The following is a 25,071-nucleotide window of genomic DNA, read 5'->3' as shown; positions in this document are numbered from 1 at the left end:
CTATTCCCAAAATATATATATTTCTTATTATAAATCACAATATTACAAACCCATCAGAGTTTGTATCTAAAATTAGTTCTCCTCTGTTTATGTATACCTAAGAAAAGTCTTTACTGGTTCAAGATGAAATAAGGAAAATATAGTGATGATGAAGATGAATGTATTTAACATAAATGACTCTTATATGAAATGTTGGTAAAACTGTGGTCTGCTGTAGGTTGACAATAATGATGTTATTTTTCACTTTTAAAGACAACATCAAAGCAATGATAATCCCATGTTTTCCCTGTTCAAGTTGTTAGAAGATTTATTTACTACTCTATGAAATTTTTAAGACTTATTGCTGCTGGTCATCTTACATAGCTTCTTGTTAACTAACAGAAAAGTATTTAATCTGATGCTGTTTGACCTTGCTGTACGTTAAGTACATTGATTTTTCACTTGTATTTATTGAGTACATTTTATATTTTCATTCCTAGTACCTGGTTATGGATTATTATGTTGGTGGGGATTTGCTTACTCTACTCAGCAAATTTGAAGATAGATTGCCTGAAGACATGGCTCGATTTTACTTGGCTGAGATGGTGATAGCAATTGATTCAGTTCATCAGCTGCATTATGTACACAGGTGAGTAAGATGCACTGAAGGAGTGGATTATATAAATGTCAGAAGAGATGTTTTTGTAAGAAAGTGATCATTTTGATGGCCATGGGATGATTTCTTCTTTGTAAACTGTTTGACAGGTATAATGATTTATTTTAAAAATTTCCTACAAATGTGTTATTTTGTATATAGTTTAAGATGGAATGAAAAGAAAAAGGCCATTTACAAAATGACTTTTATATAGGCCTGTTTTTATGCCTGTTTTCAGATGTTAAAAATCTCTATTTAAACATCTTATAATTTATGTGTAATAAAAAATGTTAAAACTTATTGGATGGTTTAAAAGGCAGCCTCACATTTTAAAAGGAAAGAAAGTAGGAAATCCTCGCAGAGTTATTGGTGAATTAATCATTCAGATGAGAAAATCTTTTGAGTTGTGCAAAATGTGGGAGAGCAAAGTCATTAAGGAGAGGCAGGTAAAGGGATCTTGGCATGTTAGAAAGAACAACCATTTACTAAGACAGCAGCTTGAAAACTTCAGGATATGCATCAGAGTCACGTGGAGTGCTGTTAAAACTCCAGAGTTTCTGATCTAGTAGGTTGGATGGGGCTGGAGAATTGGCATCTCTAGACCAGCAGCAGTTATCAGTAGCATCACCTGAAAAGGTGTTAGTTTTAGTCACTAAGTTGTGTCCAACTCTTCAACCCCATAAGTCGGACCCGATTGGCGACTAAGCTAACTAACTAACACCTTCTCAGGTGATGCTACTGATACTGCTGCTGGTCTAGTGACCTCACTTTGGATAACTTATGCTAAGATAGCAATAGGTGTTTCTTTTGAGTGGCAAGTGATAAGTGTAATCTCTGTGAAGAACAGGAATGGGGGAAGAAAAAAATTTTTTCTGCCTCAGTGTTTATTTTGATGTGGGTATCTTATGTTGTGGATATCTTATGATGATTGATTTAATTAGTAATGAAGTTTTAGGGCATCATTAAAATAATATTTTGGTTAAAAATTTTTGTATTTTTCAGATCTCAATTTTACTTTTCCTATTTACATGCTTTTCTCTGTTGATATCTGATAATCACAAATTTTATTGAAAACTAAAACACGAGCACACTTTAAAAATGGTAAAGCACAATGCAGCTTTTAAGATGGCACTGTGGTCTCCAGAGTGAATTATAGTATAAGAACCCAGAGTGCTTTTTTGTTGCTTAAGCAGTAATCCAAGATTTTGACTAAGGACTGTCATTTAAAAATACTTTAAGATATCATGTCATCGAACATTTAAAGAACGCTAGTCTTAGACTTGTGGAGTTTAGAGAAACTTTACTTGGCTCACATCTAAATTTTCAACAAGGAATGATCATTTCTGAAAATAATACATCCAGATACAGAGATAGTAAGTATAAGGTATTTCTGTTACCCTACTTTCTGCCAGGTTGTGACAGATATTCTTAACTGATCATAGGACCCTTTCCCACTGACTATATATGCAGTCTTTTAATTATTCTCAACATAGCATTCTGGGTATCCACTGACATCTGGATTGAAATCCATTTCAACCCTCAGTGCTGCTTGAGTACCAGGCTGGGTTTAGAAAAGGCAGGAAAACCAGAGTTCACATTGCCAACATTCGATGGATCATAGAGAAAGCAAGAGAATTCCAGAAAAACATCTACTTCTGTTTCATTGACTACTCTAAAGCCTTTGACTGTGTGGATCACAACAAACAGTGGAAAATTTTTAAAGAGGTGTTAATACACTCCATGTTACCTGTCTCCTGAGAAACCTATATACAGGTCAAGAAGCAAGAGTTAGAATCAGACCTGGAACAACGGACTGGTTCCACATTGGGAAAGGAGTACGTCAAGGCTATATGTTGTCACCCTTCTTATTTAACTTCTGTACAGAGTACATCATGCAAAATCCTGGGCTGGATGAATCCCAAGCTGGAATCAAGATTGCCAGGAGAAATATCAATAACCTCAGATATGCAGATGACACCACCTTTATGGCAGAAAGCAAAGAACTAAAGAGCCTCTTGATGAGGGTGAAAGAGGAGAGTTTAAAAGCTGGCTTAAAACTCAGCGTTCAAAAAACTAAGATCATGGCATCCAGTTTCATCACTTCCTGGCAAATGGAAGGGGAAAAAGTGGAAGGAGTGACATTTTTTTTTCTTGGGCTTCAAAATCACCACAGACGGTGACTGCAACCATGAAATTACAAGACCCTTTCTCCTTGGAAGGAAAACTATGTCCAACCTAGACAGCATATTAAAAACAGAGACATCATTTGCTGACAAAGGCCCATAGAGTGAAAAGCTATGGTTTTTCTAGTAGTCATTTACAGATTTGAGAGTTGGATCACAAAGAAGGCCGAGCACTGAAAAACTGATGTTTTCATATTGTGGTTCTGGAGAAGACTCTTGAGAGTTCCTTGGATAACAAGGAGATCAAACCAGTCAATGCTAAAGGAAATCAATGCTGAATATTCATTGGAAGGACTAATGCTGAAGCTCCAGTACTTTGGCCACATGATGTGAATAGTGGACTCACTGGAAAGACCCTGATGCTGGTAAAGATTGAAGGCAAAAGGAGTAGGGGACAGCAGAGGCTGGGTTGGTTAGATAGCATCACTGACTCCACAGACATGAATTTGAGCAAATTCTGAGAGATAGTGAAGGCCAGGGGAGCCTGGCATGCTGCAGTCCATTGGGTCACAAAAAGTCAGACATGACTTAGCTACTAAACAATAACAACTTAATGTTAAATGAATCCTATTCATTCCATTATTGGACAGCTCCAGTGTTACAGAATTTTACTTTATGGTAAGCTCAATTTCTTTTTCTCCTAATCATTGATCCTAGTTTTGCCTTTAGAGTCAAATATAGTAATCTAATTTATCTTATAGTCATCATGCTTTCTGAAGTCATCTCTTCTTTAGGTTAAATATCTAAATATTTATAGTGTCTCTGTTATCAAAATTTATATATTCTCTTTCCCAGTGTCTCACACATGTACACATACACACACATACTCTCTCTCTTATCAACCTGTGACCACTTCCATACCTCTTCTCTCTCCCTTCTTGTCTTTCTTTTTGCTTGGCAGTGAACATGTTCAGGTACGTCAGTGCTCTTCTTAAAATGTTATTCCCATTTTCTTGATAGACTGTTCTCAGCAAGTAGTTTACTGAGGAAATATTTGTTGAGTCCTCTTTTACAAGTAGCATTGTACTATTTATATGTGAAATTTTAAGTAAGTATAGCATACAGTTCTGACACTGAAGACAAGCTTCTTGTCCATTTTGGAGCACGAAATATAAGATAAATAAAATTTAGTGAAGATTTTTTTAAAGATAAAACCAAGCTTATTTTAAAGTGTATATGGAAAGGCCACAGAACAAAAATAGCTAAAATGGTTTTGAAGAGGGAGAATAAAGTAAGAAGAATCACTGTAGCTGATATTAAGACACACTATATTGTTGTCTTAAGCAAGACTCTGGTAATGGTGGAGGAATAAGCACATAGATCAGTAGATAGAATAGAGAACCCAGTCATAGACTGACACCGATCACTCCCAGCTGATTCTGACAAGTTGCAAAAGCAGTTCAATGGCGGAAACATAGTATGAAGTAAAGGAAGACGCATTTGAGATGAATGAATCTCTTCAGTGAAATAGATAACATAAAAGATCTATTGTTGTTCATTCGTTTAATCATATCCACCTCTTTTGTGACCTCATGGACTGTAGCACACAAGGTTCCTCTGTCCCTAGTGATGTCCAGGCAAGAATAGTGGATTCGGTTGCCATTTCCTTCTCCAGTGGGTCTTCCCAGATCAGAGATCAAACCTGTGTCTCCTGTGTCAGCAGTCAGATTCTTTACCACTGAACCACCAGGAAAGCCCAAAGGAACTATATATATATATATATATGTGTGTGTGTGTATGTGTGTATATACAAATGAGCTAATATAAACAGTACATGTAATGAATGATCACTTGGTAATTTGTTGTATGCTGTGTTAAAGTATAGAATAGTGTACTGATCAAATTATTTACTTTTATATTTGCCTTATGGCAACCCACTCCACTGTGCTTGCCTGGAGAATTCCATGGACAGAGGAGCCTGGTAGGTTACAGTCTATAGGGGTTGCAAAGAGTTGAACATGATTGGAAGTGACTAATACTTTTTCTCCATAGTTTTTAAGCTTCTGGAGGTAGAGACTATGATGTTTTCCTTATTGTGTTTAATAGATAAATTTTATTATGTATCTCTGGAGGTTTCCTTCCTCTAGACAGGAAACCTTGTGTTTGTTTCAAAGTCGTCTTACTGGATGTGGGTTAGTTGGTTTTTGCAATGTAGTATTCCCATTGTCAAATCATATTTTAGGAACAGTTACTATTGCATCTAGTATTTAGACTATACATAAACTTAAAAAATAGTCAAATCAGTGATTGTGTTATGTCCACTGGATTGTATTTCCTCATAGTGTAGTAATTTATCTACATGTTTATTCGTTCCTTTTCTTTCTCCTATTAAAAGATGAAGAACCTAAATCAGGAAAAAAATAACCAATGAGCAGCAGTTGTTGCTATGTTTTTGTGTTTTTCATGCTTGCCTTTACTTGTTTTACTTGGTATATTGCTTATTCATGTAAAAATGCTCATATTTCATATCAGACAAGAATCCTAAGGTCTCAGGCACACCAATTTTTTGTTGGATAGACTCTGTCTCTGAGGTCAAATTAGATTGGTTTTGTGGAAGCTAATGGAGTGTGTGTGCTTTCCTGTGTTTGTCTTAAATATTAAGTACTGGCTTCAACAAATCCTAGGGTGAAAAGTATTTTTTGAAGTACTCTGTCCATACTCTAGTCCAAAAATAAAACAAGAGGCAAAAAAATAATTCCCTTATTTTTCATGGATTTCTTCATCACTTCTTTTTCCTCATGGAATTTATTCAGTATTCAAGATTCGTGACTATAGTTTTTATAAACCTCACCTAGTAATGTTAATACTGTTTTATGTAATATGGTTAACTCTAGGGTAAAGTGTACTGATAACATTACAAGAAATGGGTCATACCTATTTTTATAGAATATTTTGAGGGAAATAACACAGAATTCAGTTTCAAAAAAGTTTTTTCATCCCTTATCCCATAAGATTTTAAGAAGGATAGGTATGTACGGGCCTCCACCAGGGCTTCAGGCAGATTTCTTCTCTTTTCAGCATGGATATGTAGTATGATTTGTCAGTTATTCTCTTGGTATATGTAAAATCATTATACTTTTATAATGAAATAGAAATACTTTGAAGCCCAAGGCTAATAACAGGTCTGAGTCTCATTTGAAAACTAGAATTCTTGATACTACTAATGAAGGAGTTATTTGTATAATACCTTAAAATTACTAAAGAATAGATAGTTTTATAATTAGAAATTGTCAGACTAGAGTTGTAGGTGAAGTTGGGATGTCAGCCATTATAGAGATCATTTTACTTAAAGATAGTCTTTGTATTACAGTGCTTTTAGTATTTCAGTAACTGCAAGCAATCTGGGCCAACTTCACAACTTAAAGGGACCAGTCTCAAAAGACCACCCTTACTTCTGGCACCAATTACAGTTCGGGGGGTTCCCAAACCACTTTCAATTTTAATAATTTTTAAGAAAGATTCAGAAAACTCACTGAAAGCTCTTCTACTTAAAGTTCCAGTTTAATACATGGAAAAGGTATAGAGTAAAATCAGCTGGGAGAAAGAAGTGCACAGGGCAGCTCTCAGGAGAAGTACCAAACCCAGGGCTTCTGTCCTCTTCTCCTTGTGAAGTGAGGATCGCATTACTTCCCGGGCGTCCATGTGACAGTACACGTGGAGTACTGCCAATCACAGAAACTCACCTGAGCGTTTGGTTTCCAGAGTTTTGGGGATTGCTCAATCGCATATTGCCTATACAACTGACCTTTCATCTTCAGCCCTTTCCTGCAGTTGAGATGATACTTTCCAGTCCCTTTCAAAGATAAAAGTGATACTGCATGGACCAAACAAATTACATCATCATGAATTACATTGTTAATCTGTTTGGTGGCCCAAGGCCCCAGACAAAGATGCCCTATTGGGTATAATGTGCCAAGGTCCTCGAGGTCACCTACCAGTAGCTGCAGCAAAAGCCAGACATCTCTTTGGATAAGATTAGTTCTTCACTGCCCAGGCCACTTCCTGGCCTTTAGCCAAGGCTTTTTTACAACAAAATGGTCATATTTGGTGGGGTGGGGTGCTTAGATTCAGTGTAACGTTTATATAATGAACAGAGCAATAATTCCACTGTGAGTATGTCTGTCATTTGGAGGAGCTTAGTAGGGATAAATTCAAAGAAACCAGTAATTCATCTAATAAGGCCATATTAGATGGCCTTCATATTTTTGTAGTACTATATTAATTACTTGCTTTCCACCTTTGATCTGTTATTTGTACCATATGATAAACTTGTGCAGAACTGTTTAGCATAGAATCTAGCTGAGGGTTAGCAAAATTGAGTTCTTTCTCTAGCTGATCATTTTATTATGTCCAGAGGAGGCTTTAACTAAATCTTCTGATACATTTATTTATTAATATCAGTATTATCAAAAGACCTATGTAATGTAATTGAATCTTACCAGCAACGCCAGTGTTAACACCATATGGTGAGTCAGAAGATGCTGGCATATTACCAGGGTCCCAGTGAGTTAGCAACCTATAGTCCCTCATCATGTCATATGACTAAATTGTCTCCCAGAACAATGGCACTCAGGTTTGCAGAATTCCATTTGATGATGCCAGGTGCCAAAAGCAGGAAGTTGTTTCAGCAACATATGGCTTCACCCCTTGTGGTATCTTGTGTAATTGAGCTAAGAGACAATATCATCTCTTGCTCTAAGCCTCTCACAGAGCTTCAATATAATATTGGATTCCCCTTATTACATAATCTATTTATTTATACTTTTATCCTTAGCTATTACTTTTTCTTCTCTCCATCTGTCACTTATTCTTGCCCAAACTTTTGGTCCTTTGGGAAAAATGTTAGGTTTGACCCTGTGCTGGTCCAGATTGGCAGCAGCAGTACTAGCAGGTGCCTCCATACCAATGCATTGATGCAGTGTAGGGTTGCATAAATACAGAAATGCCTATCTGAGTGACCAAGCAACCCATTTTACCAGATGAGAAGATGGCATGACTCACCCTACCAAGTCCTTGGGAATACTGACATTAAGGTTGAGGGCTAGAATTTCTTCTTAGGAACTATCCTTGCTTTTGGCATCTACAGTTGCAGCCCTGGTGCTGAGACTCTGCATCTGGTAGGAAGGTGAGATGAGGAGGGAAGAATTATACAGTCATACCATCATCTTATGGACAGAGTTCGTGACATTGTACAGGAGACAGTGATCAAGAACATCCCCAAGAAAAAGAAATGTAAAAAGGCAAAATGGTTGTCTGAGGAGGCCTTACAAATAGTTGAGAAAAGAAGAGAAGCTAAAGGCAAAAGGGAAAAGAAAAGATGTACCAGTTGATTGTAGAGTTCCAGGGAAAGCAATAGGATACTGAAAGAGGAACTCCCCTGGTCAGTAGGTGCCCAGTATGCTACTGGAGATCAGTGGAGAAATAACTCCAGAAAGAGTGAAGGGATGGAGCCAAAACAAAAACAATACCCAGTTGTGGATTGACTGGTGATAGAAACAAGGTCCGATGCTGTAAAGAGCAGTATTGCATAGGAACCTGGAATGTCAGGTCCATGAATCAAGGCAAATTGGAAGTGGTCAAACAGAAGATGGCAAGAGTGAACGTCAACATTCTAGGAATCAGTGAACTAAAATGGACTGGAATGAGTGAATTTAACTCAGATGACCATTATATCTACTACTGTGGGCAGGAATCCCTCAGAAGAAATGGAGTAGCCATCATGGTCAACAAAGAGTCCGAATGCAGTACTTGGATGCAATCTCAAAAACGACAGAATTAGCTCTCTTCGTTTCCAGGGCAAACCATTCAATATCACAGTAATCCAAGTCTATGCCCCAACCAGTAATGCTGAAGAAGCTGAAGTTGAACGGTTCTATAAAGACCTACAAGACCTTTTAGAACTAACACCCAAAAAAGATGTCCTTTTCACTATAGGGGACTGGAATGCAAAAGTAGGAAGTCAAGAAACACCTGGAGTAACAGGCAAATTTGGCCTTGGAATGTGGAATGAAGCAGGGCAAAGACTAATAGAGTTTTGCCAAGAAAATGCACTGGTCATAACAAACACCCTCTTCCAACAACACAAGAGAAGACTCTACACATGGACATCACCAGATGGTCAACACCAAAATCAGATTGATTATATTCTTTGCAGCCAAAGATGGAGAAGCTCTATGCAGTCAACAAAACCAAGACCAGGAGCTGACTGTGGCTCAGATCATGAACTCCTTATTACCAAATTCAGACTGAAATTGAAGAAAGTAGGGAAAACCACTAGACCACTCAGGTATGACCTAAATCAAATCCCTTATGATTATACAGTGGAAGTGAGAAATAGATTTAAGGGACTAGATCTGATAGACAGAGCGCCTGAGGAACTATGGACACAGGTTCGTGACATTGTACAGGAGACAGGGATCAAGACCATCCCCATGGAAAAGAAATGCAAAAAAGAAAAATGGCTGTCTGAGGAGGCCTTACAAATAGCCTTGAAAAGAAGAGAAGCCAAAAGCAAAGCAGAAAAGGAAAGATATAAGCATCTGAATGCAGAGTTCCAAAGAATAGCAAGAAGAGATAAGAAAGCCTTTCTCAGCAATCAATGCAAAGAAATAGAGGAAAACAACAGAATGGGAAAGACTAGAGATCTCTTCAAGAAAATTAGAGATACCAAGGGAACACTTCATGCAAAGATAGGCTCAATAAAGGACAGAAATGGTATGGACCTAACAGAAGCAGAAGATATTAAGAAGTGGCAAGAATACACAGAAGAACTGTACAAAAAAGATTTTCATGACCCAGATAATCACCATGGTGTGATCACTCACCTAGGGCCAGACATCCTGGAATGTGAAGTCAAGTGGGCCTTAGAAAGCATCACTACAAACAAAGCTCGTGGAGGTGATGAAATTCCAGTTAAGCTATTTCAAATCCTAAACGATGATGCTGTGAAAGTGCTGCACTCAATATGCCAGCAAGTTTGGAAAACTCATCAGTGGCCACAGGACTGGAAAAGGTCAGTTTTCATTCCAATCCCAAAGAAAGGCAATGCCAAAGAATGCTCAAACTACCGCACAATTGTACTCACCTCACATGCTAGTAAAGTAATGCTCAAAATTCTCCAAGTCAGGCTTCAGCAGTACATGAACCATGAACTTCCAAATGTTCAAGCTGGTTTTAGAAAAGGCAGAGGAACCAGATATCAAATTGCCAACATCCGCTGGATCATGGAAAAAGCAAGAGAGTTCCAGAAAAACATCTATTTCTGCTTTATTGACTATGCCAAAGCCTTTGACTGTGTGGATCACCATAAACTGTGGAAAATTCTGAAAGAAATGGGAATACCAGACCACCTGACCTGCCTCTTGAGAAACCTATATGCACGTCAGGAAGCAACTGTTAGAACTCAACATGGAACCACAGACTGGTTCCAAATAGGAAAAGGAGTACGTCAAGGCTGTATATTGTCACCCTGCTTATTTAATGTATATGCAGAGTACATCATGAGAAACACTGGGCTGGAAGAAGCACAAGCTGGAATCAAGATTGCTAGGAGAAATATCAATAACCTCAGACATGCAGATGAAACCACCCTTATGGCAGAAAGTGAAGAGGAACTAAAAAGCCTCTTGATGAAAGTGAAAGAGGAGAGTGAAAACGTTGGCTTCAAGCTCAACATTCAGAAAACGAAGATCATGGCATCCAGTCCCATCACTTCATGGGAAATAGATGGGGAAACAGTGGAAACAGTGTCAGACTTTATTGTTTTGGGCTCCAAAATCACTGCAGATGGTGATTGCAGCCATGCAATTAAAAGTCACTTACTCCTTGGAAGAAAAGTTATGACCAACCTAGATAGCATATTGAAAAGCAGAGACATTACTTCGCCAACAAAGGTCCGTCTAGTCAAGGCTATGGTTTTTCCAGTGGTCATTTATAGATGAGAGAGTTGGACTGTGAAGAAAGCTGAGCGCCAAAGAATTGATGCTTTTGAACTGTGGTGTTGGAGAAGACTCTTGAGAGTCCCTTGGACTGCAAGGAGATCCAACCAGTCCATTCTGAAGGAGATCAGCCCTGGGATTTCTTTGGAAGGAATGATGCTAAAGCTGAAACTCCAGTACTTTGGCCACCTGATGAGCAGAGTTAACTCATTGGAAAAGACTCTGATGCTGGGCGGGATTGGGAGCAGGAGCAGAAGGGGACGACCGAGGATGAGATGGCTGGATGGCATCACTGACTCGATGGATGTGAGTCTGAGTGAACTCCAGGAGTTGGTGATGGACAGGGAGGCCTGTCGTGCTGCGATTCATGGGGTCACAGAGAGTCGGACACGACTGAGTGACTGAACTGAACTGAAGGAAAGCAAAGAGAGATAAGAAAGCCTTCCTCAGTGATCAATGCAAAGAAATAAAGGAAAATAATAGAATGGAAAAGACTAGACATCTCTTCAAGAAAATTAGAGACACCAAGGGAACATTTCATGCAAAGATGGGCTCAATAAAACAAGTGGTATGGACCTAACAGAAGTAGAAGTTATTGAAAAGACGTGGCAAGAATATACAGAAGAACTATACAAGAAAGGTCTTCGTGACCCAGATAACCACGATGCTGTGATCACCTACCTGGAGCCAGACATCCTGGAATGCGAAGTTAAGAGGGCCTTAGGAAGCATCACTACAAAGCTAATGGAGGTGATGGATTCCATTTGAGCTATTTGAAATCCTGTAAGATCATGCTGTGAAAGTGCTGCACTCAATATGCCAGCAAATTTGGAAAACTCATCAGTGGCCACAGGACTGGAAAAGGTCAGTTTTCATTCCAATCTCAAGGAAAGGCAATGCCAAAGAATGTTCAAACTACCGTACAATTGCACTCATCTCACACACTAGCAAAGTAACACTTAAAATTCTTCAAGCCAGGCTTCAACTGTACATGAACCGTGAACTTCCAGATGTTGAAGCTGGATTTAGAAAAGGCAGAGGACCCAGAGATAAATTGCCAACATTCGTTGGATCATCAAAAAAGCAAAGAGTTCCAGAAAAACATCTGTTTCTGCTTTATTGACTACGCCAAAGACTTTGACTGTGTGGATCACAACAAACTGTGGAAAATTCTTCAAGAGATGGTTTGAAAATTCTTCAGACCACCTGACCTGCCTCTTGAGAAATCTGTATGCAGGTCAAGAATCAACAGTTAGAATTGAATGTGGAACAACAGACTGGTTCCAAATCAGGAGAGGAGAACGCCAAGGCTGTATATCACCACCCTGCTTATTGAACTTATATGCAGAATACATCATGCAAAATGCTGGGCTGGATGAAGCACAAGCTGGAATCAAAATTGCTGGGAGAAATATCAATAACCTCAGATATGCAGATGACAACACCCTTATGGCAGAAAGCAAAGAACTAAAGAGCCTCTTAATGAAAGTGAAAGAGGAGAGTGAAAAAGTTGGCTTAAAATTCAACATTCAGAAAACTAAAATCATGGCATCTGGTCTCATCACTTCATGGCAAATAAATGGGAAACAGTGGAAACAGTGAGAGACTTCATTTTCCTGGGCTCCAAAATCACTGCAGATGGTGACTGGAGCCATGAAATTAAAAGATGCTTGCTCCTTGGGAGAAAAGCTACGATCAACCTAGACAGTGTATTAAAAAGCAGAGACATTACTTCGCCAACAAAGGTCCGTTTAGTCAAGGCTATAATTTTCCCAGTGGTCATGTGTGGATGTGAGAGTTGGACTATAAGGAAAGCTGAGTGCCAAAGAATTGATGCTTTTGAACTGTGGTGTTGGAGAAGACTCTTGAGAGTCCCTTGGACTGCAAGGAGATCCAAGCAGTCCATCCTAAAGGAAATCAGTCCTGAATATTCATTGGAAAGACTGATGCTGAAGCTGAGACTCCAATACTTTAGTCACCTCATGCAAAGAGCTGACTCACTGGAAAAGACCCTGATGCTGGGAAAGATTGAGGGCAGGAGGAGAAGGGGACGACAGAGGATGAGATGACTGGATGGCATCACTGACTCAATGGACATGGGTTTGGGTGGACTCCGGAGTTGGTGGTGGACAGGGAGGCCTTGCGTGCTGCCGTTCATGGGGTCGCAAAGAGTCAGACACGACTGAGCGACTGAACTAAACTGAACCATCATTCTCCTTCATGTCCTCTTCCCCTAAGAAAGTGAGGTATCACAGATTTACTTGTTATGTATTGCTGGTGAAATAATTTTCTTTTTATCACTAAGAAGGCTTTTGTTTTGCCTTGAAACTAACTTTGTATTGTAAAATGCAAGTATACCAGGCTTTGGTAGGCATATTCCTCTGAATTTTTGCATCTTGTTTTTATGCTTTTCATTTTGAGCCTCTCTTTAGTATATGGCAGTTAGTTGTTCTACTTGCTGATCCAGGAAAAAAAATCAATGACTGTCATTAGTGATTATTTTTGTGCTTTCATTACTTGTTTCAAGAAATGTGTTGATTTTTACAATATGATTTTTGAATTTAATAAAAACAGTTAGTAAGTTTTGAAATGGATTCTGATGAAGACAGAAGTGCCTAGACAACATAACAGTGTATAAATACATTTTAAAGTAATTTTATATTATTTTAGTAGTACCATCTGTTTGAGAATTATTTGAAGAAACTTCAGCCAGAAGAATGCAGAATATGGCTAGCCATTTTCTTGCCAGTTGGTGGCTGATTTCATTGTAAGATAGAACATGCTGGGTTTTGGCTCAGTTGGTCTCACTTCTGCTTCATGGTATCTGAAACCAGCACAGAGTTCTGATAGGTGTTAAGTGAACTTTGTGGAACATCATGAAATATCGATCTATCTTACTCCATCATGTAAAGTAGGAACCATCATGTCATCAACAAATATGACTATTGTGTGTATATGAAAATAGAGTGCCATCATATACTTACTAAAAAGAAAAGTCCGTCAAACTATTTGATTACTCATTAGCATCTTATGTAAATAATTATGTGGTATTTTAAAATAGATAAGTTTTGGCCATTAACTTGCTATTTTCCACCTATTTCTCATTATTTAATTTTAGCAGTAGAAATACTTTGGTTAATCTGAGATATATATTCGGTAACCCTAGCACCAAGCACAATCTGTGGTACATAGTGATTATTCAGTTGTTAGCTGATTAAGTGATTAATAAAAACTGTAGAACATTGACTAGGTAGATGTTAGGGCTTCCCTGCAGCTCAGCTGGTAAAGAATCTGCCTGCAATGCAAGAGACCCTGGCTCAATTCCTGGGTCAGGAAGATCCCCTGTAGAAGGAATCATCTATTCACTCCAGTATTCTTGGGCTTCCCTGATGGCTCAGACAGTGAAGAATACCCCTGCATTGCAGGAGACCTGGGTTCCATCCCTGGGTTGGGAAGATCCCCTGGAGCAGGGAAAGGCTACCCACTCCAGTATTCTTGCCTGGAAAATCCCATGGACAGAGGAGCCTGCCAGGCTGCATACAATCCACGGGATTGCAGAGGGTGGGACACGACTGAGACACTTTCACTTTTAAGCATAAAAAGCCTTTATTCATAGTGCTTGGGCATGAGATGCTTTCAAGGAATATACTGCTTGTTATGGAATGAGGATGTGTTTCCTGCACCCCCAGTTCATATGATGAAGCTCTTAGTTCCCAGTATGTCTTTAGGAAGTGATTAGGTTAGATGATGTCATTAAGATAGGGTCCTCATGACGGGATTAGTGAAAGAAGGTAGCAGAGTGTGCTCCCCTCTCCCCAAGTCTGTGAGCACACCAAGGAAAGGCCGTGTGAGGACACAACTGGAGGGCAGCCATCTGCATGCCAGGAAAATAGTCCTAACTGCAAGCCAAACCCTGCTGGACGTTGATCTTGGACTTCCCAACCTCTTTCACTGCGAGAAAATAAATTTCTTTTGTTTAAGCCACCCAGTTTATGGTATTTATCATGGCAGCCCAAGCTGACTTAGACATTGCCTTAGGAAGGAAAGGCAGATTTTATAGAGCTTTAGCAAGTGAGGTCATGTGGAGGGAATATAGGGAGAGCTACCTCGTTTAATTGTGCTTTGCTTTATTATACGTCAAATACACTATGCTTTTTGTAGATTGAAGTTTTATGGCAACCTTGCATTGGAAGATGATGGTTATCATTTTTAAGTAATAAAGCATTTTTAAATTCAAGTATGTACATTGTATTTTAAGACATACAGCATAATGCTGGACTCACTAGACTACATTATAGTGCAAACATAATTTTATATGCACTGGGAAACCAGAAACTTCATGTGACTTGCTTTATTGCTGATAAGCTTGATTGCAGTGGTCTGGAACCTAACCTGCAATATTTCTGAGGTGTACCTGTAGTGTCAAAGGCTGATCTCAGAAGAGAAAGCAGTTATTCTGCAGTTTAGGAGTTGGCGATTGGCCAGTTGGGATTTTAACCAGAGGAGTGGAGGTAAAGATCGTGGGCAAAAGGGGATGTGAGAAATGACTGAGCTGGGAGGGACAAGGACATAGGAGGTCCACTGATGAAAGAAAATCACATACCATTGACTGTTACACAGTTTTAAGTTCTTCTCCTTAGTGATACATTGTTTAAGTACAATATAAATATGTGTTAAAAAGATTATCTTAATATAACAACAATAAGGAGCATAAAATAATAAGCCTATAAATTTTCTCAAGGTAGTTTCCAGGGTTGGGCCTTAAAAAAAGAAGCTTTTTATTTTAACACCATTTTAGATTCACAGGAAATTGCACTCAGTTCAAAAAGATCTCATGTACCTTTTACTCATTTTCCCCCTTTATTCCATCTTGCTGCTACTGCTAAGTCCCTTCAGTCGTGTCCGACTCTGTGAGACCCCATAGACAGCAGCCCACCAGGGTCCCCCGTCCCTGGGATTCTCCAGGCAAGAACACTGGAGTGGGTTGCCATTTCCTTCTCCAATGCATGAAAGTGAAAAGTGAAAGTGAAGTCGCTCAGTCGTGTCTGACTCTTAGCGACCCCATGGACTGCAGCCTACCAGGCTCCTCCATCCGTGGGATTTTCCAGGCAAGAGTACTGGAGTGGGTTGCCGTTGCCTTCTCCGTTATTACATCTTACCCCATGCTTAATAAGGAGCTTCCCAGGTATTGCTAGTGGTAAAGAACCCACCTGCCAGTGCAGGAGACACAAGACGTGCTTTTGATCCCTGGGTCTGGAAGATCCCCTGGAGGAGGGCATGGCAACCCACTCCAGTATTCTTGCCTGGAGAATCCCCATGGATAGTGGAGCCTGGCAGGCTATGGTCTGTAGGATCTTGAAGAGTCAGACATGACTGAAGCAACTTAGCATGCACACGCATATCATGCTTATTAGACTTTTCTTTCAATGAAACAGTGGGTAGTAGTTTAATCTACATTTTATCATCCCTGGACTCCCTGTTCTTTTCTTCTTTTTCCCATAGTCTCTTTCCTTTGTCTTGCTTCTACATGCATATTAGAGTTCGGTCTGCTGGATCTGAATGTTTATTTTTGTAATTAGAAATGATTTTAATTTCATGGTAGACTTTCTTTGAGTTACACTATAGGTGTGAGTTGTCAGTTTCACTTGTTTCCTCTTGTTAATTATATCTAGATGGTTTCTTGAAGGATGTGCATCAATAAAAAGATTAGAATTTGGGCAGCCACTGTTGGGAAAGATAAGTTTGAGAAAAGTTATTGACAGAATGTTATGAATAACTTTTTTCAACTGTAAAGTAAGCTTCAAATTAATATTCCTATAAAATATTCAAATGTATGACTAACAAAGAGGCAGTTTGTGACATAATTTTACCAGTGTCAGTTTCCATTTCTGTATTACTGATGTAATATGTATTTGATAAAATTATGATACAATTTTAATAACCATTTTAGTTGTGATGTTTTAATACAGTATGCTAATTTTTTTCTATATTGGTATATAAAGAGGAGGAGTAGGAAGACCAGGAAATGAAAGCATTCATATGTGAGAGCCTGCATCCTCAACTTGTGTAAATGATGACAAGGAACCAGATGGGAGACACTGACGTGATGTTGATGAAAGGAGAGACATGTGTCCTAAATGAGTAGTTACTTTTCAGTAATCAACCCCTATGCAATAATCCAACTGTGGTTTCTGGACTGGGGCTGAAGTGTATGTAGGTGCAGCCTCTCTAGTTGATTTTGTTGTCCATCCAGAGTTGAAAACTGCAGCTTTGAAGGTCAACTAATGTTATTATATCCACATTTTACTATTATAGGAATAATATGTATAATAATCATGCTCTGGTACTGATATTCTAGTGAAATGTTAAAATAAGAATGACCTATAGAATATTTCCCTTTTAATATGGTCATTGTTTTGGGATGCTTTTTTATTCTTATAAAGAAGAATAATATAGAATAATTGTTAAATATTACATATGTAACAGTTATATAAGTAATTGTTATACATAAAATGTATATCATAAGTATTAATTTTGACTTAGAATTTTAAATAATATTGTTCTTTTTAAGATAAATGTTTTAAGTCAAGTGTTCTTTTTAAGTCAAATAATGCTTTTCCTTGGAGATAAAGAAAATTATAGATTACAGAAGCTTTAATTAATGATAAATGGTATGACTCATATTCAAATTAAGAAGAAATTTCTTATAAATGGAGTCATTCATCATATTTTTTTTGGGTCTGATGTCCTTTGATCAGCATAAATTTTTTGAGATTCATCCAATTTGATCTTTCCTTCTTGCTGAGTAGCCTTCCACTGACAGTTTATTTTTCTGACAGTTTATCCACCTACCTGCTGATTGTCATTTGAGTTTTTTCCAGTTTTGAACTGTTAATGTATATAGCTGCTATTAACAGTCTTTTACTCCACGTGGTTTTACGGATGCGTGGTCCTTTACTTTTAATTGAATCCTGTTTAAACTGTTTTAGAAAATTTGAAAAGCCATTTACCTTAATTTATGGAGATAGTAAAACCTTAACAACAACACTTGACAAGGATAGTACGAGAAGAGAATGTTATATGAAACAATGTTGCTTATGAATATGAAGGTAAGGTTTTAAATAAAAGTTGAATTCAGTAATATGCATATTATGTATTTTCAATGCTAAGACAAACTTAATATCTCTGAAAGTTTTTAATCGCTTCTAAAATTACAGTAGTCAGTATGTTCTTTAGTGGCATATGATTTACTAGCGTATCTTTATGACAGAACTTTAGACTCAGTGACTGATGGCACATTAAAAACAAACGTGTGACCATGTAGGTTTTATCCCAGGATGCAAGGAAGTTTCAGCATTAAAAAATCTATTTGAGCGGAGGGAGGCTCATGAGCGAGGAGACATAACTGTGATTATGGCTGATTTGTGTTGTCATACAGCAGAAACCAACACAACATTCATTGTAAAGCAATCTTCCTCCCATTAAAAATTTTTTTAAAAATGAAGGACCATGAAAAGAAGAAAAATCTGTTTGTGTAATACACTGTATTAATAGGTTAAAGAAGAAAAAGCATAAAAGAAAATACCAAAAATGACAACAGAATTGAATATCCATTCCTGATACTTTTAGCAGTTTGAGAATAGAAGGAAATTCTCTTACTATTGAGGTTCTACTAAAAATCTAAATTAAAGATCATATTTAATGGTGAAATATTAGAAACATTCCCATTAAAATTGGAAGCAAATTGAGAATGCTTCTATGAAGAAAGTCCTATTCACAATAAGTACGTAAGATTATTGATAACAAAAGATGGGTAAGCTCTCTGTGAAAAAATATTCAGTATTATTGAAGGACATAAAAGAAGACTTGTAACTAATATATAATGTGTCTATATACATTAAGTAAGATATAATGTATCTTTAGTGTTAATTGATACATGGACAGGAAAAGTCATATTGCAAAGATACCATTTCTCTTCAGATTACTCTGTAAAGTCATTGTGCTTTGCTCAGTTGCTAGGTCGTGTCTGACTCTTTGCAACTCCATGGACTGTAGCCTGCTAGGCTCCCCTGTCCATGGGAATTTCCAGGCAAGAATATGGGAGTGGGTTGTCATTTCCTTCTCCAGGGGATCTTCCTGACCCAGGGATTGAACCTGTCTGTGTCTCCCGGATTGATCCTGTGTCTCCTGCATTGATGGGTGGATTCTTTACCACTGCACCACCCCGGAAGCCCGAAGTCATTGTGATTCCCATCAAAATCTCAATATGTTTTATAGAACTTACTAAGCTAATTCTAGCATTTATCTGGAAGAGCCATGGCAATTTAAAAACATGATCTACTGGTATAAAGAGGTCATATAGAGTTGTCACAATAAAGACTGTGATATTAGTCTAAGTATAGGCATATAGATAGGGTGGCCCTACCTCTGTTTGCCTATGACAGTTCTAATTCATGCCTGTTGTCCTGTTAATAGGCTCCCTTTTGTTCCAAAGACTGTTCATTGAAATTACATGGGAAGTCCTGAAATAGATGCACTTGATTTATGACCTAGGTGCTATTAAGAATCAGTGGTAAAAAAAAGGATGTCATTCAATAAATGGTATTGGGACAAAAAGAAATATAGTGTGGCCTTTATCTCACACAAAACATAAATTAATTCCAGGGAGAATAAAGACTTGAAATGAAAAATAAAGCTTTTAAAAGAAAATATAGGACACTGTCTTGATGACTCCTGGGAGGAGAAGATAAGGGAGCTACCTTAGGACAGAAAAGGCAAATTTTGAGAGTAGAATGGTGATTGACAGGGACCGAGGGTATGGGAAACAGGGAGAACTTGGTAAAAGGGTACAAACTTTTAAGTTTTAGGATGTACAAGATCCAAGGAGCTAATGTATAGCATGATGATGATAGTTGACAATATCTTTTTGCTAAGAGAGTAGAACATATGTGTTCACACACACAAAAAATAAATATATTCGATGAGATGATGAATGTGTTAACTAAATGGTGAAGATCCTTTCACAATGTTATGTATATCGAATTAATTATCATTTGTACACTTATAAACGTATTGCAGTTTTGCTTGTCAATTCTGTCCCCGTAAAGCTGAAAACAGTGAAAAAAGACAGAAAAACAAATGATGAATTACAAGGTTACATTATCATTAAATACTTTTTTATGAATAAGAAAGATCCATTAAACAGTATGGGAGAGCAAGCCCACATGCTGGGAGAACAGATTTCTAACACATGTAGGTAAATTTGAGGAAACAAAATTCCTGAAGATAAACTAAAAACAAACAGCATACACACAATATAAAAAAAGGCACAAGATTTTAATTAGCATTTTATTGAAGAAAAATCTAAGATGACCATTCAGTTCAGTTCAGTCGCTCAGTCTTGTCCAGCTCTTTGCAACCCTATGGACTGCAGCACACCAGGCCTCCCTGTTCATCACAAAAAAGAGTCTTAATTTTAATAGTAATCCTGCTAGTAAAGTTAAAAACATACTTGTCTCTTCATAGCGATTCCACTTCCAGATAGTGTGGCGAAATGTTCCTATATGAGTACAAGGAGGTATTTGTAAAAAATATTCATCTTAGAATTTTGTGTAATAGCAAAATAAAAATCTAAAACAACCTAAAATTGTTGGGAATAATTTAAATTCTATAATCTGGAGAATTGATAAGTAAATTACATGTATGAAAATATTCCATATAGCATTTAAAATAATGAACTAAAACAAATATGTGTCAACATGGATAAATTTTAGAAACATAGTATTAGATTATTTTCCAGATAACTGAAAAATATTATTGATGTTTATAAATTCTGTCTTTATAATTCCTTTTGTCTTCTTTAAAATCTGAGAAATCTGCCAGTAGCAGTTATGTATAATGATTATATCGGAGAAGGCAATGGCAACCCACTCCAGTACTTTTGCCAGGCAAATCCCTTGGACAGAGGAGCCTGGTAGGCTGCAGTCCATGGGGTTGCTAGGAGTCGGACACGACTGGGCGACTTCACTTTCACTTTTTACTTTCATGCACTGGAGAAGGAAATGGCAGTGTTCTTGCCTGGAGAATCCCATGGATGGGGGAGCCTGGTGGGCTGCCATCATCTATGGGGTCGCACAGAGTCGGACACGACTGAAGCGAGTTAGCAGTAGCAGTAGCAGCATAATGATTATATAGCTTTAATGTTTTTAAAAATAAAGAATAAAGTACAGTTTTCCCTGCATCAGAAAATGGTTTAGGTAATATCTAAGGTTCCTTCTAGCACTAAAGTGTACTTTTTTAGTGTTTCCAAACAGCAGAAAATCTTTTCTTAATATAGCATTTCTGACAGTCAAGGTTGTAAGTTCAAATATTGAGGATTATGAAGCCCGTTTCCCATACAGTTTGTAGTTTTTTAGCCTGTCCATCTGCCTGTCTATATTAAGCACTCAGCCAATACAGGGGTCAGAAAATTTTTTCTATAAAGGGCTAGGTAGGAAATATTTTAGGCTTGGAAGGCCATAGGCTATCAGAACTGCTCAGCTCTGCCCTTGTAGTGGGATACCTGCCACAGAGTTTTGCAACACTGTAAAAACAAATGCCAAAGCTGGAGTGATAGAGCTTGTTATTAATTAAATTTGGATATCTTACAAGGCTTTGACTTAACATCTGTAAATAGCTTTATATAATGTAGATCACTAGTAAGTAGTTGTTTCAATTGTTTTCCAAATCACTTTTATGAAACAGTTATTTTTGTGTCGTGACCTGCAGTAACTGAGTGTTTATCTACATTTATGTGCAGGGTCTAGGAAGTACATTTTTTCATATTCAATTTCATGGGTTAGAATCAAGTGATTATGACCCTTCTTTGTGTGCAGAAAGTAGGCCTACCATGGTCACACTGGAAACTGCGTATCTAGAGGAAGCAGGGAAAGCCCAATGTAACCTGAGAATTACCAAGCACTTTTTATCTCCGGAGCACTGAAACTGCATGTGTTTAAGAACGTTTTAATACGAACCAGAGAGAGGATTTGAACCCATAAAGTAGTGAAAGAAATATGTGTTCCTAGAGTGGTAATTCTGAAAAAAGTTGAGATTTTCAGACAAAAATGGTTATCTTACCAAGTTGTTGTTCAGTCACTAAGTTGTATCCAACTCTTGGCGACCCAGTGAACTGCAGCACGCCAGGCTTCCTTGCTTGTCCTTCACTGTTTTCTCCTGGAGTTTGCTCAAACTCATGTCCGTTGAGTCGGTGTTGCCATCCAACCATCTCATCTTCTGTCTCCCTCATCTCCTCCTGCCCTCAGTCTTTCCCAGTCTTTTCCAATGTGTTAGCTCTTTGCCTGTGTCAGGTGGCCGAAGTATTGGAGCTTCAGCATCAATCCTTCAAATGAATATCCAGGGTTGATTCCCTTTAGGATTAATTGGTTTGATCTTCTTGCTGTCCAGGGGATTTTTAAGAGTCTTTTCCATCTTACCAAGTAACTAATTGTGTTTATTTTTTCCAACTAAAAATTGAATGTGTCTGTTTTTTTCAGAGACATCAAACCTGACAATATATTGATGGATATGAATGGACATATTCGGTTAGCGGATTTTGGTTCATGTCTGAAGCTGATGGAAGATGGAACGGTAAATAAAGATAAATTTTAAACTGTTACACCCTTCCTCCTTGTTTCCTTTATCTGTTTTAGAGTCCTTCTCTTTATATTATCTATCAAATATCCTTCTATCCATTTGTCTTTCTGTGCTTAACTTCCCTCCACTTAGGCATGCTTACTCATAATAAGGCTTGTCTATAAATTCATGCACCATTTTCTACTGCTTATATTAATGATTTTAAGATTGATATACTATGCCTTTTTTGAGACTCTTGTTTGTTTCTTCTTTAGCATAACTTATTTTCACAGTTCCAGAGGACTGAAGAAAATAAATCCCAGAGGGAGAAAGAAAAGATGTGACTCCTTCACTTTCATTTCTTTTCTCTTTCTTTACTAGTTGTCTAGTTTTCCCGAGGGTCAGTGTATAACAAGTGAATGCTTTTTATCAGAAAATCCTCTAAGTTTTATGTTACCATTTGCTTTATTTCTGCTAACCCTCACTTCAGTTCAGTCACTCAGTCATGTCCCATTCTTTGAGATCCCATGGACTGCAGCACACAAGGCTTCCCTGTCCATCACCAACTCCCGAAGCTTGCTCAAACTCACATCCATCAAGTCAGTGATGCCATCCAACCATCTCATCCTCTGTCGTCTCCTAGACCCCTCCATTATATTCTCTCAATTACTTAATGGTTTACATACCTCAATTTTATTCCACGTTTGTTGTAGTAGTAGTAATATTTATCTTAATTTCCTGGTTGTATAGTAGATGTCCAAATATACATCATTTTAATCGGTAGGAACTTTTTGAAAAGAAATTTGGTATAATACATTCCAAAGGCCACAAAAACATCCCATTATTCTGGACCAGTCATTTGACTTTTGATAATTTACCCTAAGCAGATAACTTAGAAACTGGCAACCCACTCCAGTACTCTTGCCTGGAAAAATCCCCTGGATGGAGGAGCCTGGCAGGCTGCAATCCATCGGGTTGCAAAGAGTTGGACACGACTGAGCGACTTCACTTTTCTTTCTAGATTACTTATAATACCTACTTAATTGCCAGCATGTAACAAATTCATTTTGCCGTTTGGAACTTTCTGGAAATTTTTTAAAAAAATATTTTTGATCCCTGATGGGTTGAATCTGCAAATGTGTAACCAGGAGACATAGAGGGCCAACTGTATAAAAACATCTGAAAATTACCAAATAGTAAATTCTATCCGTTTGAAAATCAAACAGATTACTTGAAATCAAGTAGTGCTGGAGGAGACACAGTGCTAGGGGACATTGGACTATTAGCTCTGGAGAGCTAGTTAAGATGTTTGTTACATGTAAGTCTTACCCTAAACTTATCTAACAGCCTAAATCCAAGTCCTGGTAAAATCAATAGAGTATGAAAGTGGTCCTCCAGATGAAGAGGCTTGAAATGAATCTTTGTTGCTGTTGTTCAGTCGCTAAGTCATGTCTGACTCTTCTGTAACCCCATGGACTGTAGCCACCAGGCTCCTCTGTCCATGGGATTCTCTAGGCAAGAATACTGGAGTGGGGTGCCATTTCCTCTTCCAGGGGGTCTTTCTGACCCAGAGGTTGAACCCACATCTCCTGCATTGGCAGGCAGATTCTTTAATAGTCAGCCACCTGGGAATCAGGAGATGAATCTTAGGTTTTTTATAAATCTGCCCTTAAAGAGTAAACTGTAAGCCATCCCATATTCAAGTTAGTATTTTTTTTTTAACTGCCTAAAGAAGAATTAATATTCTTTAGAGGAAGATAGAAGAATTCATATTCTCTACAATGTCTTATTGACAGTGACCAGCATTGAATAAAAAATCACTAGACCAAAAATAAATAGTGGGTAACTTAAGTGATTGTGATACAGAATTTAAAAATAAAAGTAGTCAGTAGAAACCTGGGTAGCACAGAAGTTGGATTTGCCAGACAAAGACTAATGAAACTATCATAAATACGTTCAAAGGAAGATATTAGTCTTGGTAATTACACAGACAAGGAATGTCAGCAGAAAAATAAATCAAGTGAATCTTTTTAGAATTTGATCATTATATTAATAGAAATAAAAAGTTCATAGGAACAAGTTAATGGTGGATTAGAAATGAAAAAAGAAAAAGCCAGTGAATTTGAAGATAGATTAAGAGAGATCAAGCAATCTGAAGAACAGAGAGAAAAAGATTGAAGCAAAATTGATATAGGGGCCCTAAGGATGCATACAATTAGAAGCCTAGAAAAAGATGAGATAGTAATAGAAAACATTTGTAAAATTTATGGCTCAAGCTATTACGTATGATGAAAAACAGATTTAAGAATCCTGGTATATTTCAAGGTTATGAAAAGAACCATGCCTGGCCACATCACAATTAAACTACTGAAAATTAAAGATTAAAAAAATAAAAATGGGAAGCAGCTAGAAGGAGAAAGCCATACATACTGTGGGAAAATGGTAAGAATAACCATTGACCTTTCATGAGAAATCACAGCATGATATCTTTAAAGTCCTGAAAGAAGAAAAAAAAGTCTCTAAACCAAGAATTCTATATAGAATAAAAATACTCTTCAAAATGAAGACCTTTTTCAGATAAATGAAAGAGGCCTGGATGCTAAAGGATGTCCACTACAAAGAAGCCAATTCCATTTGGATGCTTAGATCTGTATAATAAAGAATATCAGATACGATAAATAAGATTTATAGGGTAAGAATAAAG

General features: G+C 37.6%; 1 protein-coding gene across 6 annotated transcripts in view; it reads left to right on the top strand.

The window, feature by feature from the left end:
* The window catches only part of CDC42BPA (CDC42 binding protein kinase alpha), a 300,642-nt gene that overhangs the window by 119,181 nt on the left and 156,390 nt on the right, over positions 1-25,071 (top strand). For all 6 annotated transcript variants that reach the window (XM_068985895.1, XM_068985894.1, XM_068985892.1 and 3 more), the window contains exons 5-6: positions 480-628; positions 22,289-22,382. In XM_068985895.1, the coding sequence (XP_068841996.1) occupies positions 480-628; positions 22,289-22,382 (243 nt within the window). The remainder of the gene's footprint in view (positions 1-479; positions 629-22,288; positions 22,383-25,071) is intronic.

Source organism: Capricornis sumatraensis, chromosome 14 (genome assembly GCF_032405125.1).
Source record: "Capricornis sumatraensis isolate serow.1 chromosome 14, serow.2, whole genome shotgun sequence".
In the NCBI taxonomy this organism is placed as follows: Eukaryota; Metazoa; Chordata; class Mammalia; order Artiodactyla; family Bovidae; genus Capricornis; species Capricornis sumatraensis.
This window is presented reverse-complemented; position numbering and strand designations above follow the sequence as displayed.